Source organism: Anopheles moucheti, chromosome 3 (genome assembly GCF_943734755.1).
Source record: "Anopheles moucheti chromosome 3, idAnoMoucSN_F20_07, whole genome shotgun sequence".
NCBI lineage: Eukaryota > Metazoa > Arthropoda > Insecta > Diptera > Culicidae > Anopheles > Anopheles moucheti.
The window spans coordinates 34,528,177-34,546,611 of record NC_069141.1 but is presented as its reverse complement, the minus strand read 5'-3'; the positions used below and the strand labels follow the sequence as shown (position 1 = coordinate 34,546,611).

The 18,435-nt window shown below is 42.3% G+C and overlaps 3 protein-coding genes across 4 annotated transcripts; 1 reads left to right on the top strand and 2 right to left on the bottom strand.

Annotated features, from left to right (window-relative positions):
- Window positions 1-107: 107 nt before the first annotated feature.
- LOC128304733 (uncharacterized) lies at window positions 108-1,418 on the bottom strand. The gene is made up of 2 exons (XM_053041949.1): window positions 1,392-1,418; window positions 108-1,292 (listed from the first exon to the last, which is right to left on the bottom strand). Exons 1-2 carry the CDS (start codon window positions 1,413-1,415, stop codon window positions 108-110), a joined length of 1,209 nt encoding a protein of 402 aa, XP_052897909.1. The 5' UTR covers window positions 1,416-1,418.
- An 11,239-nt stretch (window positions 1,419-12,657) lies between these two features.
- LOC128303776 (actin-related protein 2/3 complex subunit 5-C) lies at window positions 12,658-13,644 on the top strand. 2 transcript variants are annotated; one of them, XM_053040838.1, is made up of 3 exons: window positions 12,658-12,697; window positions 12,794-12,953; window positions 13,103-13,644. In XM_053040838.1, exons 2-3 carry the CDS (start codon window positions 12,808-12,810, stop codon window positions 13,416-13,418), a joined length of 462 nt encoding a protein of 153 aa, XP_052896798.1. In that variant the 5' UTR covers window positions 12,658-12,697; window positions 12,794-12,807; the 3' UTR covers window positions 13,419-13,644. The 2 variants fall into 2 exon arrangements, with proteins under 2 accessions (XP_052896798.1, XP_052896799.1); XM_053040839.1 differs by lacking the exon at window positions 12,658-12,697 and adding an exon at window positions 12,712-12,729.
- A 204-nt stretch (window positions 13,645-13,848) lies between these two features.
- On the bottom strand, window positions 13,849-18,198 carry LOC128300590 (dynamin-1-like protein). The gene is made up of 4 exons (XM_053036707.1): window positions 18,048-18,198; window positions 15,966-17,796; window positions 15,436-15,647; window positions 13,849-15,355 (listed from the first exon to the last, which is right to left on the bottom strand). The coding sequence occupies exons 1-4, from the start codon at window positions 18,147-18,149 to the stop codon at window positions 15,299-15,301; spliced, it is 2,202 nt and encodes a 733-aa protein (XP_052892667.1). The 5' UTR covers window positions 18,150-18,198; the 3' UTR covers window positions 13,849-15,298.
- Window positions 18,199-18,435: the final 237 nt, after the last annotated feature.

Here is an 18,435-nt window from a genome sequence, read left to right as displayed (position 1 = left end):
AACGTTCGAAGTCGAAAACTCCTGAGCATTAATCTTAACCTAAGGACAGTAAGCGAAACTATTAACTACTTTGTGCCTATATGCGAGAGCTGGCTGAGGGTACTTTGCTAGTGATCGCACAGGACTCCAGCGCTTAGATGGCCCGAATAGTGGCCAGCGCCGGCTCCATAGTGCGCACCATAATGTCCCACACCGCCGTAGTGTGCGCCGGACGATCCTACACTGCCGTAGAGATGCCCGCCGAAATGGCCGGTGGAACCGTAGTGCTGCCCAACGCCGCTGCCCGCGTAAAGACCGGCTGTGCCGGAAGTGTACGCTTTGTACGCACCACCGCCCGACGCATAATGGCTGTGCGAGTGGTGCGTCTGATGTAAGCCATGATCGCTGACGGAAATGTGTCCCGCACTGGTAACGATCGGTGTGCTGACGATGGGCGTGCTGACGATCGGTGTACTCACGATCGGTGTGCTGACGATGGCGGGGGAGCTTACGAGCGGCGAGTAAGCGACCACGGGCTTGGTTACGACAACCGGGGTCGGTACCTTCACCGGAACGGGATGCGGAACGGACACCGGATAAGGCTGCGGGACTGGGACGGGCACGTGCTTGGTGATTGGTACTGGTACCGGGTGCGATACAACGATCGGTACCGGGACCGTCTTCCTCACTATCACCGGGTATGGGACGGGTTTGTGGATCGGTACCGGCACCGGGACGGTTTTCTTCACAAACACTGGGTACGGTTTGGGAATGGCGATCGGGATGTGCTCCTTGATGGTGGCCGTTACGATCGGTTTCGAGTAGTGTGCATGGAAACCGTGGAACCCATTCGCTCCGTAACCTCCATAACCTCCATAACCGGTACCGTAGCTAGCACCGTAACTACCGTAACCTCCGTAACCGCGGAATCTACCGCCGTAACCGGCACCGTACCCATAGCCTCCGTACCCGCTACCGTATCCATCGTAACCGATACCCGATCCATAGCCCACGCCGAGACCCGACCCATAGCCTACGCCAACGCTCGATCCGTATCCAGCACCGGCAGAAAATCCAACGCCTCCACCGTACCCATGGCCAAACCCGAACGAAAGATGGCGCTTAGCGTTCTTCTTGTCGCCACCCTGTGCCCCAACAGCAACTGCATCCGATGAAACCGACGATGAGCTGGGCTCGACCGATTGCTGACCGACCGACGACGTTACACCCGTACCTTCCGCACCTTGTCCCACGACCGTCTCCTCCCCATCAATCGCGGTAATGCAGCCAATGACGAGCAGGGCCAAAAATATCTGCGATTAGAAAAGAACGCAAATTGTGGTGTCACTTGCCCGTCAAATTTCACTTTCACCCAACGGCACACAACAGAACTCCGGGTTCGCCTCTTTTACCCTCAGGTAGCTCATTCCGACCATGTTGCACAGGCACAAACTTCACACGACGACAAAACTACTGCTGCTACTGCCCACTGCTCTTATCACTGGCTGGAGACAAACTGATGGCCAAACGTTGATAGATCGCTTACTTTATACATTCCCCAGTCTCGATGCCACCCATCATCTCCCGTCCGCATCTGTCGCCACACGATCCGGCATGCTTTACCACTCCGCAACACCCAGGCAAGGCCGCATTTGACGAGTTTTGACAGATTTGCATATAATTGCATGGATTTAATCGACCCAACCATCCAACTCCCGGACGCACGCTTCGGCTTGCACGATGCCGAGCCATGGACGAAAAACGGTGCGTGTCTGTCAAATGGCCGCAAATCCCCTTACAGCGGTACAGGAAGATGGTAGAAGACGGCCGCGTCAACGGGGGGGAATGTCTAGCAAATCTGCAGACAAACGATGCCTCCCCATCGAGGTGATGTCTTTCGCGGTACGTCCGCTGGTTGTAATCTGCCCTTCTCCGACCGCTGATCACTTGCACTTTCAACAAGGGGATATGGCCGGTTGTCCCTTTTCAACCAGTTTATCGCGCGTTCGTGTAGCCTGTTCGCGGGTACGCACTATTTACCTACTAAGCTGCATAAGCAGGTGACATACGCGGTTTCGCGTAGTTGACTGATTGCTTGGGGATTCCTAGTGACAGCCTCGGGGGGTTTGCCTGTCTGCCGTGGTTCAAGTCTCCTGGGCGTGGATGTAATCCAGACTAGGCCATCGGTCTAACCGGTAGGTGAGTAACGCTTTCCTCTATCTTGCATAAATTCCTCTCTATTGACATTAGCACACATCAGGAAGCATATGCAACATTTGATTTTATATTTCAACTATTTTGCTTTACAATATTGCTTTCGCGATTGATGTAGATCCAATACTCCGCGCGAAGTGACGATACATCATGGAACGCTAATTTGTTATGATTTGAACCATTAATCCTGGCAGACATGTCATGTCGCTGTATTACATAAGTGATAAGCGTGACATGACCTGGAACAGGATTCCCGCATGGTGCTGATCGACGGCCCCGCGGCACAGAGACGCAACAATAAACGTGCGCTATAAGTGGCCGTAATAAATTAATTCATCTGGTACAATGCTAATTTTACGTTACGCACGCGTACGGTACGCGCACACGCCTGGTGATAGTTAGATGAAAGTGGTCATACAGTGCCACTACGGGTATTGAAACGGCAAAATGGTAACGCCCGAAAACTATCGCACAGCGAACGCATTACACGTTTGATTATAGAAACGAAATCGCCCCAGGCGGGGGGTAAGTTATGGTCCGTCGTGTTGGAGGGTTGCTTATGATCTGTCGCTATCGAAGATCGCTAGTGTATTGAATGCTTCGCATCTTTATGTTTTTTTTTACTAGCAGACCTGTCCTAGAGAGTAAATCTACGAAATGATTCACCATTTATAATGAAAGGCACCAGGCGTCCAGGCGTTCTAAAATTGACGTTTATTCAGTATCAGAGTGCGAAAATATACCCCCGGGAGCGCTGGTTCATCTATTTTATCAGTCCCTATCCTGCAGATCTTCTATATTTGGGTATGATTCTAAAAGGCTCGATCGTCGGTGATTGATTGATCTGCAGAATTTCGTCTCGTCAACCAAAACTACTGATGGTGAAGCGATCCGCCCGGTGGGGGCGCCCTCTAGCTACCTAATCTCTGACAGGGCTGTTGAACCCGTCTACTAATTGATGGCAAGTGTAATCGTACTTCAGCTCGAGTTTACATGGGCATTAGTTTAATCGTCAATGCTGACGAAGAACTGTAGTCGTTACAGGGTTTGGCAATAGATAGGATACGGCGTGCCCAACTTATGGAATCGCGCAAACGAATAAGATAAAGCGTACCATTGATAGGGAAACGCGAAACAGTTTAAGGTATCGCGTGAAATAAATAGGGAATCGCGTGCACAATTTAGTGAATGCCAAATCGGCCGACCGGTATTGGAGCTGGGTATATATTACCCCGGTTGAAGAGTTGAAATTTAAAAACAAACATTTTAAATTAATGTTGCATGAAATATCGAATTTTGGAGGTAAAAAAAGGGATGTAAAATATTGTTTGATAACATTAGAGCATAAAATAATTGATTTTCACCGACAAACAACAACATTTGATAACATATACAACTAAAGCATTCAAAAATTTGAATTGGATCTTTCAAACATCGTTTGTATACACAGGATTTCAAAACACGGGCATATGCTGTCGTTAGTTATAATTCTCGGGTACTGAAAATATTTAATATTGGTCTAGCAAGCGAAGCGTCTAAAGTTAATCCAAGTGTGTAAAACAAGTACTTGTGTCCTGCGTTAAATTTTCTATTTAACACAAATCGTGCGTTCATTTTTGGTGTCGGTCAACATACTTGTAAAGGTACGTATTTGCGTACAGCGACTAAAAGATGCGAAATTTTAAAACGCTCTTGCATTATTGGTGTTTCAGGCGCTAGGGTACAACAGGTATCATTTCCAACTCGCTTAATTGTTGTGACTAGCAAACAGCAAGCGGATAAAGTAAGTTAAAATACAGCTACGGACCGCAACAACCGAACTCTAACTTACATCGTTCTATTTACATCCTAACAGACATGAGCTCCAATCAAAGCTCTGAGCAAGTGCAAAATGCAGGCAGATCGGTTCAAACGCCCCGTCGACGAAAAACCACGAGCAACGAAGATAGAGAGCGTGTGGTAACGGCGTATGAGAACGGAGCAACGCATGCACATATTAGCCAAATGCTAAACATCAAACTGCAGACCGTTTATGGGATCATCAAAAAGTACCAAACAACATGGCAGATCGAAGCCAAGAAACGTGGTGGCAACAGGCAGAAAGTGTTGTCGCAGCAAGCTATAAGCGATGTTCGGAGTTGGATCGACGACGATTGTACGGTGACGCTGAAAACGCTCGCCGAAAAAGTATTGGAAGAACACGGGATACAAGTTTCGACTACTACCATCGCGAGGGAAATAAAAGGTTTCAATTACTCCTTGAAGATGATTAAGCTGATCCCAGAACGGCGCAACACTCTGCCAACAATAGAAGATCGCAAATTATATGCTACGCAGTTTTACGAAATAGCTCGGGAAATTCCGGACAATGGCCTAATCTACCTGGACGAAGTGGGGTTCAACGTCAGCATGCGCACGCTTAAAGGACGATCAGCGAGAGGAGCGGCGGCCACCATCACCGTCCCACAGCTAAGAACTCGGAACATATCCATCATATGTGCCATGAATCGTTACGGCGTGCTGCATTACACCACACATACGCGGTCCGTGAATAGAGACCTTTTCGTACAGTTCATTGAAGAACTAAAGCACACACTGCGTTCGAAAGGTATCCACAGATCCTATCTTGTGATGGATAACGTGGCTTTCCATAAAACAACTACCGTAAGAACCGCCATCGGAATCGATGAAGACAAACCTCTATATTTACCACCCTACTCACCTTTTCTTAACCCTATCGAAAATCTTTTCAGTCAATGGAAAAACTTTGTGAGACGAAAAAGTCCTGAAAATGAGGAACAATTGATGGAAGCGATCAGGAATGGCTCCAACCTAATAAGCGCACAGGATTGCGATGGCTACATCTCGAACATGTGGCAATACATGTCCCGGTGTTTGAGAGGAGAAGAAATTTTAGATTAAGTTTTAGATAATTGTTTAGGTAGTAAGATGCTAGATTTAATGTGTAAATAATTTAGTTAGTAAACTGACGACTCTTTTAAAGAGACGAAATGTGTTGATTTTATACTTTAGGCTTGTAGTAACATCAGCTCATTCAGCCATGCGCATATCACAGTTGTGATGTTCATGTTGCTCCGCTCTAGAAACAGCTTAACTCTTTTCAAGGAAAAATTGAAACCATTTATTTACCTTTACATTACCTCTTCCTAACTAGTTGGTCATGGCCGTAACCATAATTTTACCTTGCCATTAAATATTATTTTTAAAGAACCAACTTATCAAGAAGAACTGTGATATGCGCATGGCTGAATGAGCTGATGTTACTACAAGCCTAAAGTATAAAATCAACACATTTCGTCTCTTTAAAAGAGTCGTCAGTTTACTAACTAAATTATTTACACATTAAATCTAGCATCTTACTACCTAAACAATTATCTAAAACTTAATCTAAAATTTCTTCTCCTCTCAAACACCGGGACATGTATTGCCACATGTTCGAGATGTAGCCATCGCAATCCTGTGCGCTTATTAGGTTGGAGCCATTCCTGATCGCTTCCATCAATTGTTCCTCATTTTCAGGACTTTTTCGTCTCACAAAGTTTTTCCATTGACTGAAAAGATTTTCGATAGGGTTAAGAAAAGGTGAGTAGGGTGGTAAATATAGAGGTTTGTCTTCATCGATTCCGATGGCGGTTCTTACGGTAGTTGTTTTATGGAAAGCCACGTTATCCATCACAAGATAGGATCTGTGGATACCTTTCGAACGCAGTGTGTGCTTTAGTTCTTCAATGAACTGTACGAAAAGGTCTCTATTCACGGACCGCGTATGTGTGGTGTAATGCAGCACGCCGTAACGATTCATGGCACATATGATGGATATGTTCCGAGTTCTTAGCTGTGGGACGGTGATGGTGGCCGCCGCTCCTCTCGCTGATCGTCCTTTAAGCGTGCGCATGCTGACGTTGAACCCCACTTCGTCCAGGTAGATTAGGCCATTGTCCGGAATTTCCCGAGCTATTTCGTAAAACTGCGTAGCATATAATTTGCGATCTTCTATTGTTGGCAGAGTGTTGCGCCGTTCTGGGATCAGCTTAATCATCTTCAAGGAGTAATTGAAACCTTTTATTTCCCTCGCGATGGTAGTAGTCGAAACTTGTATCCCGTGTTCTTCCAATACTTTTTCGGCGAGCGTTTTCAGCGTCACCGTACAATCGTCGTCGATCCAACTCCGAACATCGCTTATAGCTTGCTGCGACAACACTTTCTGCCTGTTGCCACCACGTTTCTTGGCTTCGATCTGCCATGTTGTTTGGTACTTTTTGATGATCCCATAAACGGTCTGCAGTTTGATGTTTAGCATTTGGCTAATATGTGCATGCGTTGCTCCGTTCTCATACGCCGTTACCACACGCTCTCTATCTTCGTTGCTCGTGGTTTTTCGTCGACGGGGCGTTTGAACCGATCTGCCTGCATTTTGCACTTGCTCAGAGCTTTGATTGGAGCTCATGTCTGTTAGGATGTAAATAGAACGATGTAAGTTAGAGTTCGGTTGTTGCGGTCCGTAGCTGTATTTTAACTTACTTTATCCGCTTGCTGTTTGCTAGTCACAACAATTAAGCGAGTTGGAAATGATACCTGTTGTACCCTAGCGCCTGAAACACCACCTTAAACTTGTTCGCGTTTCCCTATCAATGGTACGCTTTATCTTATTCATTTGCGCGATTCCATAAGTTGGGCACGCCGTATCCTATCTATTGCCAAACCCTGTATTTTCTGTTTCACTAAGTCTCGCCTTGCGGTAGGAGTTCATTGAAACGCTCGTCCGCAATCATCTGCCAATCCATTCTTTCGACATTTCTGGTGGACGCACTGGTGCTTTGTCTATTTGGACGTATTATAACTTCAGAGACTGAGTCGACCTATGCCAATTTATAGAATGACCAGATCAGTGAGGTTTCCATTCAGATATCTTGTTATTGTAGCAGATCCTTCATCCTCAAAATCAATCGTAATTCTAAGCATTTTACTGTAAATTAAGATTAGGTAGCTGTTTCAAAAGGTCAAGAAGATTATTTTGGGGGTGGCCTGGTGGAATGATGGGAGCGGCGCCTGTCTTCTCATGAACGGACCATACCATCCAGACCCATAGCAAGAACTGACTATCCAGCTAAAATAAGTCTAGTGTAGCATATCTGCTATACAGTCTTAAAACATTCCAAAATCTATTTATGTTTCACCCCATGCACCTCTATCGAGATATTAGAACAAGATCTGCAATAAACAAGTAACGCAAATAGCATAAACCTCAGGCGCAATTAAAACAGTTATCAATCACTCACAAGTTGCAAGCACACATTCAATGCACACAAGTTGCAGGTACAAATCCAATATGCAAAACATAAAAAACATACACCATAAATGCACCGAGCGCGTGGAAAGTAACCATCAATCCGATTCCCACGATCACGCAAAGAATCTGCGCAATGCCAAAAGTAAAAACCATAACGCTCTTATTACAAGACAGTACAGGTGCGTATCAACCATTGCAGTTGAGCAATACACCCCACACCCGTGCGCTTGACTTGGTTCAAGTTTGCAACAGGAGACGACCCAACCGTATGTAGCTTAAAGGAAACAGAACTAATCCATCTAACAAGTAAGAACTGAATGCAAGAAAACGTTAAACCAACCAATCAAAATTCAGACAAACAAAAGCATCAGATATCCGAGAGTCCGGTATGTGGACGAATGGAAATTTCCATCAAATTTGTTCTCACGATGTATACCCGTAATTATGTTATAAAATAAAGATTGACAATTGACTAGGCAGTCACTCGGAGTCACTCGCAGCCACTTGCACACGCGGTTACTGTCATAGTTGATCGTTATGCTCAACTAAAGAAGTCTAGTGTTATTTGTGTTATGGGGGACTCTGTCCCGTAGTCCGTCCGAAAGAACAATGGCATAGTGATCAATACGCATCTATATAACGCGTCAGCAAATATACTACATGGCGATACAAGTATATTACATAGCGACCGTGATCGTAGCAAATATATTACATGGCGACCGTGACCATAAGCTGCAATCGTCGGAAAGAAAAACGCAACAGTGATCGACCTAAAGTGAGCGATGAAAGGTGTTGTGTAAAAAAAAAAAAAAAAAATACAGTGCCCAGTGGTACAAGTACAGTGCCCGTGGCATTAGTCTGTGGTCTTCAGAATGTAAAAAAAAAGAGTGAAAATGTAAAGTGTAAGATAAATGTGCAGTGAAATTGACACTCCAAATAAATGAAGAAGATGAACGCCCCGAAAGTGCTCTAAAAACCGGAAAACAAGGTTTTAAAGAAAATTATGAGATAAAAATACGAACCATATTAAATTAACAGAAACAGTGAATTTATTCTGCAATCCATGAAAAAAAACCGTGACCATAAGCTGCAATCGTCGGAAAGAAAAACGCAACAGTGATCGACCTAAAGTGAGCGATGAAAGTGTAAAGTGTATAACTACAATGGTGCACAGAAAATGTGTAAACGACGTATAAAAACTCGTAACGTATAAATCTCGTTTAGTGAAAGATAGTTGCAATACGATACATGCAAGTAGCATGTACACAAAATACGAGTGCGGTTATTCCGAAATGAATAGTAGACAACGAATTAAGATAAATGAAATAGTGGAAGGCGAGACCACGGATCATATTTATTGACCGGCGGGATCCAAAAAGACAGGAGTCTCCAACGTGGAAGAAAACGAAGAGGAGTCCCGTGAATGGTGTTTACAGGAATCCCAACAAAAATGCTTACGAAGAGTAGCCGTTCGAAGATACTATTGGACAGGAGTCCATACGAAGACGTCAGATGACTCCAAAATGAAAACACCACATACAAGAAACATCTTCAAATATCCCTTCGCAGCTAAGTAATACGCTAATATATCCCGTTAATATAAATGAGGAAAAAGAAAGGATTACAAACTTTTCCACCAATATATAAAACAAAGATTAATTCGAAAAATTTAACAGTAAGAAGCAGCAAGAAGTAATATTAGTAAATCATTCAAAGAATGTTGAATTAGATAATAATAGAACAGCACATTATTGAATTATTGTCTAAAATGGCTCAATTTGATATAGAAACAGCTTGTTCATTGGTACCCGTGTATGACGGATCATCAGAAGACTTTGGTGTTTTCGAAGACTCTGCAACATTGTTATATGAAATCAACTCTCCAGACAATGAACAAATGCTAATCAAATTCTTAAGAACAAGATTAATTGGCAAGGCTAGAATCGGACTATCTAACAACCTAACGTCTTTTAAACAATTAATTAGTAACATTAAAGATAGATGTCAAGAAAGGATCAACCCTCAAATAATTTTAGCTAAACTAAAATCTCTTAATATTAAGGATACAATAACATTATGCCAGGAAATTGAAATACTAACAGCAAAACTAAAGGCGATTTACTTAGAACAACAAATTCCAGAATCTATCGCTAATGATATGGTTGTCAAGCTTGGAATAGACACGCTAATAGAAAAAGTTAACAATAGGGAAACAAAAACGATACTGAAAGCAGGTACTTTTGCCACATTAGCTTCAGCAATTCTAAAGGTAATGGAAAATGAAACCTATGACGAGACACATGATCGATCTAACAGACAAAATTACCCCGACCATGACAGTAAACGACACAAAATACCAACATTCAGGAATCAATTTAACTTTTACGAATACGATGACTATTCTGGTTATAACACAGGATATTTTGACAGAAATAAATATTTTAATCAATTTAATAATAGACGTAAATATGCAGCCATCAAATACAGGCATAGTTCTGTATCATTTGCAAATAATTCTGAACGTGATAAATATCAAATTCAGAAACAAAGTAGTCATAAAAATAGGAATATTAATAATCATAATAAAGTAAGTTTATTTGAGCAAAGAAATTATGGAAAATATATATCGAATAATCACATAAGTCATAAAAACAAAACGAAATTCGCAAATAATACAGAAGTAAATAAAATACTTTTTATTAGAAAACATAAATCAGCCACCACAGGTAATACCATAGAAGAAAGAAGCCATGAAAACCATAAGACGTACATGGTAGAACCAGACAAATATTTTTATAACGACATGAGAGCGAACGAATTAAACAATGATTACAGCGAAGAATATGAAATTGAAAGTACTGATCACAGTGATAAGGAAAATTTTCATACATCAATAATGCAGAACGAATTAAATCAAAAATATGGTTACAATTATAATACATGTGAAGGAAATAACGTTGTAAACAAGATAACAGAAGATAATGAAGTATATAAAATGTATGAAATGAATAAGCCATATAATGAACAATTTGAAAAAGACACAAAAGTCTTAGATGATAAAGAAAATATTAATATGCACAGCAAAGCAATCAAAGAAAAGAAGGATGCAATGAGTATTCACAAACGCGCTACGAAAAGAAAAGTGTCATACGAAAAAAGAATGAAAAATAATCGCAATGAAATACCCTACAAGAAAGGCTGAATACGTTGAAAATGATAAATTGAATAGAAAATATTCCATTATAAGTGAGGAATTGCGCAAAGCATCAATAATGAACTAAGTTAAAGAAAAACTCAAAAAGATTCTTCAAAAGAAATTGCATGCATTAATATTTAAAATTAAAGAAACAAACAAAGAATTCAAAGGCAATGAACACAGATTTAGTTGCGAAAATAGCAAAACCTTCATAATCAAAAACAAATGTAAAACAATTATTTACTCATTATCAAACTTTAACTATCTGATTAACAAATCAGTGTATGTAAAATATTACCCTCCTTAAAAATTTTTGATGATATTGCTATAGATTAAAATTTAAATAATAATTTTAAAACCCAAAAAAAAAAACAAAAAAAAAAAGAATAATATTACTCTTTCGTTCATACAATTTCACTCAATCATAACATTATTCTTTCAAACGGAGGAGGTGTAGCATTTCTGCTAAACATCTTATAGAACATTGTGAGGAAGTAAATATACACGAGAATAACTTCAATCATTATCATTCATTACGTTATTCTACTAAAAGAGGGGAGGTGTAGCATATCTGCTATACAGTCTTAAAACATTCCAAAATCTATTTATGTTTCACCCCATGCACCTCTATCGAGATATTAGAACAAGATCTGCAATAAACAAGTAACGCAAATAGCATAAACCTCAGGCGCAATTAAAACAGTTATCAATCACTCACAAGTTGCAAGCACACATTCAATGCACACAAGTTGCAGGTACAAATCCAATATGCAAAACATAAAAAACATACACCATAAATGCACCGAGCGCGTGGAAAGTAACCATCAATCCGATTCCCACGATCACGCAAAGAATCTGCGCAATGCCAAAAGTAAAAACCATAACGCTCTTATTACAAGACAGTACAGGTGCGTATCAACCATTGCAGTTGAGCAATACACCCCACACCCGTGCGCTTGACTTGGTTCAAGTTTGCAACAGGAGACGACCCAACCGTATGTAGCTTAAAGGAAACAGAACTAATCCATCTAACAAGTAAGAACTGAATGCAAGAAAACGTTAAACCAACCAATCAAAATTCAGACAAACAAAAGCATCAGATATCCGAGAGTCCGGTATGTGGACGAATGGAAATTTCCATCAAATTTGTTCTCACGATGTATACCCGTAATTATGTTATAAAATAAAGATTGACAATTGACTAGGCAGTCACTCGGAGTCACTCGCAGCCACTTGCACACGCGGTTACTGTCATAGTTGATCGTTATGCTCAACTAAAGAAGTCTAGTGTTATTTGTGTTATGGGGGACTCTGTCCCGTAGTCCGTCCGAAAGAACAATGGCATAGTGATCAATACGCATCTATATAACGCGTCAGCAAATATACTACATGGCGATACAAGTATATTACATAGCGACCGTGATCGTAGCAAATATATTACACTAGTAAGCCAGAAATGGCAGGCATGATTCTAGTAGGAGGTCGTCTCACCAAGAAGAGAGAGAGAGAGAGAGAGAGAGAGAGAGAGAGAGAGAGAGAGAGAGAGAGAGGTGTAATCTAATATAATCAATGCTTAAAATCTGGTAGAACTAATCTAAAGAACAAAATAATAAAAAAAAATTAAAAAAAACTTGCTGGAAAAACGTTAAGGTTCCATTGAACTCCTAGTACAATGTTAAAGAGCAAAGAAGATCAAACAAACGGTACATGGTTAGTTAGTTGGTTTTGTTGTGAAGATTTCGTGCAGTAAGTTCTTTGTTAACATTCAATACTGAGTTTATTTTCCAGCGATTCTTTCAAAAATAGCTCAACTTTTGGTTAAATAATCAGAATGATTTCCAATATACAATTTTTTATGAGATTAAACTCTCGTTGATAATCTCGCGCAGTGTAAATATACATTCATCTGGCATTTGCAGGTTGGGTCGATAGCTGTCACTGTTGTGTTGACGTTTTATTGGTGCAGGAAAATTTTTGCTTGATTCATCATATTTTGGGTGTGTGAACGGTTTTAATTTGTTTATTTCTTGTAATTTATGTTTAAAAATAATCTCAGCAAGACTTACTCACTATATATAATTGTGCTGTTGCAGGAAAAGGCATTGCCATGGCGAAAAATACTTCCAGCTCTGCATTCCGAAAAATTGATGTGGACCAGTACAATGAGGACAACTTCAAGGAAGATGACGCGGATCAAGCCTCCAGTGGGATGATTGTGCCGGATGAAGCGGAAATCAATTCACTACTGAATCAATATCCTTTTCAAATTGAACCTTAGAACATTAGGCATTTGTTCCTGTGAGGAACAAGTGGCTATAGTTTTGTTATCGCGGAATCATACCAACTGTACCTACATACATCCCAGAACTATTTTCCTTAACCAGCCTTTTTATCTTCCGCACGGGTCGTAACATTGATGCCCTGAAAACAGTCCTCCAGAATGCGCCGCTGATGTGCAAAAACCAGCAAGTAAAGGACAATGCGTTAGGCCTGACGCTGCGTGTGCTACTGTCGATTAAGTCGTCCCAAATCGATGCCGCCATCGAATCACTGGATGATCCGGAATTGTGCGACGTACTTATGAAGTACATCTACCGCGGGTTTGAAATTCCCTCCGAAGGATCGAGTGGCCATCTGCTAACGTGGCACGAGAAGGTATTCGCAAAAGGTGGGGTAGGAAGTATCGTGCGAGTGCTATCGGATAGTGCCCGAGCATAAATCGACTCCAGTCATTCTTGCATCGTACCAGAAAACAAGTCATTTTTCATCTTTTCGAAAATCCTTGCTTCCTTTAGATAGCACAGATTTAGTTATGTTGCTGTCGCTGAATATGCAAACATTTTCAGTACATTCTTTCCTCAATCTGCCGGAGCAGATAAGTGACTGTCGTATGCAGTTGAGGTTTATTTTGAATTTGTTAAATAAATAGGTGATATACTAACGATTGAGAAAAGAGCATATATTAATGATAATGAATGAGAAAAATTATTAAAAGAAATAAATAATGCATAGTCGAATATGCAGTTCATGGAAGTTATTTGCGGCAACTCATCTAGAAATTAGTTATTCTCAATATTTTGTGTATCATGTAAAAAACATAAAGGAACATCTTATCGCTTGAAACGATAGCGTTTTTATGTTGGGATTAATCAACGATTGTTTGTTTTATTTATGCATCAGCTCCATGTTCTTTCCTTATTTAGTTAACAGAAAGATAATGGCTAGAAAATGTACAATAATCTGTTTGTTGTATTATTCGGTTCGGTTTTAGCACTTGGTTTACAGGACAACAGTGTCACCAAACCAACAAACTGTCTTTTGATATTTCTTTCTAATCTCATTCTACGGAGTTGCAAAACGAAAAATGCACAATCACAATGAAAAGGCGACAACTATAAGTAGTGTACCACACGAGTGGTGTGTAGTTCTAACAACACAGGACGAAAAACATACATTATTCATATCAGAAATGCTTTAAAGGGGGTCCTTTTTCCACCGTCAGATATTTTGCTAACTAGAATTTCCATTTTTGTTGACTCCCGCAAAACTTACGAAGTGCATAAACGACTGAGATTTGAGACCCAACAAAAACATTTACCTACGGCGTTCGAGGCGTTTCTAGTGCGAATAACTGTGTAAAATTTCGAGACGAATAATTTAGAGCTTTCTGTCCACAGTTTGAATTTTCCGACGCGAGAGAGCGACATTTTCGGAGGAAACCGTACTAGGAATGGTCCAAAACGTGGGATCGCGACGGGATAGGAATGGAATCTATGTTACTGCACCGGTGTTTCGGTACACGAACACACACTAAACAGCATCCGGGTGGTATGTTTGGACTAGGAAAAGCATTTCCTCCATTCGTTCACAAAGCTGCTGCACATTTTCCGTTACATTCGCTTTCCATACTTCTATACTGCAATACATTAGTTGAGTAATATCAAGACATAGATGAAGAGAGTAACGGGGAGCGAAACTGATAAGGAAATGCGCATGAAATGTGTTTGAGATGATATCTATCGCTCTCGAAATTGTCTACATATTGTTAAATCCTCAAAAATTAATGTATGCTGTTTTATATGCGTATAATATTTCCTCATCTTCTTTCTTTTGGTTCTCTCAAGTTCCCTCTGCTAATTTTGCGGACACGATCGTATTGTTGTATATTATTATTTAGCAAATATTGAATAGTTTAACATTTCATGTGAAGAATGAATTTTCCATCAATTGGTTTCTCTACCGGTCTAACAAAAGCTGTTCCACCATTCGTTCGTGTTCCATCGAACAGAATCGTAATGTTGTCCGTCCGTCATTGTATGGCGTGCGTAAATGGGTATGTTCTAATAGAATTAAAATGATCGACATACTAATGCAATTTTGAGATGCGTGCAAGCGATACGTATTCTGCCGCTGTCGCATCTTTTAAGCTAAACGTTCCCATCCCTTCCCAAAAGCTCACGTGAGCACCGGTACAAGAGCATGGCTTGACGTAATTAACGGTATCACTCCTTTTCCAGCACCGGAAACATCGACCGTTAACCATTTATGGATACTCTGTTATGTATTTGGTGTGCGAGAATAAATAGTTGAAACGACGCTTACCACATGTGGGTCTCTCGGATTTCACTGATGATGTGATTGGCGCGTGTCAGTGCCTGAAAACAACGGAGAAAGAGAACCGGTCAATACATACTGGTCGTGTCGCGTAAGGAATGTGCATGACGGGTTTGTTTACCTTCAACATATCGCTTGCTTCCTTGCGTCGGATGGAGATGTGATCCGATTCGTTCAGCAGCTCGTTGGCCGAGTCGGATTTGTACAGATGCGTCACCAGCTCCGACTGCAAGTTGTCCTTCACAAAGTTGACTAAGAAATGCATAATGGCCTTCGGAACGGAATCTTGGATCGATTTCCGCACAATGTAAAAGTACGATTTGATCAAGCGTTCTGTAATGGAAGGGTTAAAACGATCAGATGCCATAAATGCTGTGTTTATAATGTTTCACTTTGTGGTGGAGATAAGGGGTTTTTATGGTTTGTTTAACATGTGTTAGCAAGCATGACTTCAACAGTAATGTGTGCCTCGTACACTTTCTAAATCCCTCTCAAAACACCCAAACCATACGTCATAAATGGGTAACTTTGAGATCGCTTCTCATGTGTCCGAGCGTGCACTGGACCGTAAAAGAAAAATAACGTGCCTCATGATGATGTTGCCTCATGTTATACCGTGTAATGCAATTCTCTTACTTTTTTACCACTTACCGATAACATCACAATCCTTCTGCTCCTTATCAGTCAGCTTGCGGGACGAATGGTTCATCGGAACGTCGGGCAACAAATTAACCGGTTTGGTAGGACTTAGCACACCGTGGGTAGGTGTGTTGCTGGCCGTGCTGTTGCCACTTTCACTGCCCGGACCGCCACCGATCATGGCTTCCATGTTGGGTGGCAAAATGCTTCCCAGCCATCCACCCGTTTGCTCGGCAACATGGTTTTGTGACTGCTGTTGCTGCTGTGCCATTTGTTGTTGATTTGCATCATGATTTAAGTTCAGCATGCCCGTTTTATCCACCAGCGCCAGCTGTCTATTCGAACCGGGACGCCGGCTTGGTGGATTGCCTGTCTGATGTCCGGCCCACTGATCTTGGGAGTCAGTTTTTATCAGACTCGGTACCAGTGCCGCATCCTTGTGAAAGTCCGGATGCTTGGTGTTAATGTACGCCAGCTCAATCTGCACCAGGTTCTCCACCATGCAGTTGGTCGTTGGCAACCGTCGACGCAACAACTGCGTCACTACATCGACAATTTTTTCGTGCAGCTTCGGGAAACGTAGCATCTCCTGCTGCACTTCCGTACCGCAGTGCTGTATGATGCGTTGCATCTCCTCGTGGATCAACTCCACGCACCGAAGTGATGGATCTTCCAGGCGACGGATTTGCCGCTTTACCAACAGTTCAAAACTTACCTCCGGCACGAACAGAGCCGGCCGCGGACCGGTCGCGTTACGGATGGCGGTCAAAATGTCCATCTTGGTCAACCCCGTCAGCGGATGGATGGAGTCAAGCGTTTTGCCAAACGTTTCGTGGAAAATGTAACAAATCCGTGCACCACCACACAGCTCGGTCGTTTCAATATTACGCGACGTGCCCTCGATCGTGGAACAATAGGCTGACGCAAATTTCGTGATGATCTGCAGCAGACACTGACTCTTGTCAGTCACATCTTCACCGTACGAGTTCAATAGCGACTGGAACTGGGAAGCCATCACGTTAACGCGCGTCTTAAGATCCGGTAGACAGTCACGGATGTGATGCATCAGCAGACGGTTAAGCGTTTTGGCCAGGTAAGGCGTGCCATTACGCGTCGCGAGCGTCGGGTATTTCCGTTGCAGATACGCCGCCTCATCACGCAACTGATCTTCGATCGCTTTCTTATCGAGTATGTCTTGTTGTGAACGATTCATCACGCCGATAATGCCCAACTTCACCGGGATGACACGCCCGCACAGAATATCGATCGCATCCGTACCGGCATCCATTAGGTCAAGCTTCGTCAACACCGCAAGCGTACGACGACCGTCCGGATCGACGTCTTTTGCCATCTTGAGCGCTTCACTCGTTGCCATGTCGGTGTTGGCCGCCGTCACAGCCAAAATGATCGAGTTCGGATTTTCGATGTACTTCAGCACCAAATCCTTAATCTGTGCCTCGATATCTTCCGGCTGATCACCGACCGGCACCTTCGTAATACCGGGCAAATCCACCAACGTCAGATTCACGACCTTGGTTGAGTAAATCTTCAAATTGATCGGCTCCGGACAGATACCCTTGTTCGCTCCCGCCATTCGGTCCGTCTCATTTTCAATCTCTTCGCGGATATCGTTAAAATCGGTAAAAACCTTGTTTTTAATGTGCAGGAAACGACCCCACTCCTCCACGGCCACCGTGCCATGTTCGGCCGAGCGGTGCTCACGGTCATCAAGCGGTGTGTAGACGAGCTGGAGGACCAAAGGACGACGCGTCACAATGCCGGTACCTCGCGGAAGAAATGTTCGACCCACCAGGCTTTCTATGACCGAACTTTTACCCGAGCTCTGTTAAGAAGGAATAAACGGGAAAGATTGTCAGTGAGCTGTGTTTACTTTACATCATCACCATTATTAGTTGTCAGTGCGTGAAACACAACTAGCAAATTTTCCAAATTTCGCGCGTTACATAATTTCTCCAATCAAGCCAATAAAAAAAAAAAGATCGAATGGAAAAATCACGCCAGATAAAAGCATACAAATGTGTCGCACTTCGCTTTCCAGCGATAGCTCGTCTACAAGGCGTCAATGTCTCTTACCTGGCTGCCAAGGACAACAATCTGTGGCAACTGGATGGCATCCGAGCCTACGGTATTGAAAACATCCTGCAGCTTATTGACCACCGGAATGAGAGCTTCCATCGTTTTGTGCGCCGTACCGTTTCGTAGTTTCCTAATACACCACCGATCTCTTCGTTCACACACGGTACAACTGTACGGATGTCTTCGCACCGTTCGGGTTGCACTTTTGCCTTCAAACTGAGAAAAGCTAAAGTTTTTATCACACACTTCGTCACTTTCGCGTCGAGCAGAAAAAGATGATTTTGCGTGCCTTTCCCCTTCTATTTCTACCGTTGCTTTGAATCTTTCCCATTTGACAGATAAACGACCAGTGCCGATAAAGCCGCAGTTACACGTAATCGGGTAT

Excerpts from the sequence above, each read along its gene's own strand:
- LOC128304733 (XM_053041949.1), bottom strand. The coding sequence starts at position 1,415 with ATGGTCGGAATGAGCTACCTGAGG. Across the intron at positions 1,293-1,391 it reads TCGGAATGAGCTACCTGAGG|ATATTTTTGGCCCTGCTCGT; the intron begins GTAAAAGAGGCG and ends TTCTAATCGCAG.
- LOC128303776 (XM_053040838.1), top strand. The coding sequence starts at position 12,808 with ATGGCGAAAAATACTTCCAGCTCTGCATTCCGAAAAATTGATGTGGAC. Across the intron at positions 12,954-13,102 it reads ATCAATTCACTACTGAATCA|GGGTCGTAACATTGATGCCC; the intron begins ATATCCTTTTCA and ends TATCTTCCGCAC.
- LOC128300590 (XM_053036707.1), bottom strand. The coding sequence starts at position 18,149 with ATGGAAGCTCTCATTCCGGTGGTCAATAAGCTGCAGGATGTTTTCAAT. Across the intron at positions 17,797-18,047 it reads TTGTTGTCCTTGGCAGCCAG|AGCTCGGGTAAAAGTTCGGT; the intron begins GTAAGAGACATT and ends CCTTCTTAACAG. Across the intron at positions 15,356-15,435 it reads AAGCAAGCGATATGTTGAAG|GCACTGACACGCGCCAATCA; the intron begins GTAAACAAACCC and ends CGTTGTTTTCAG.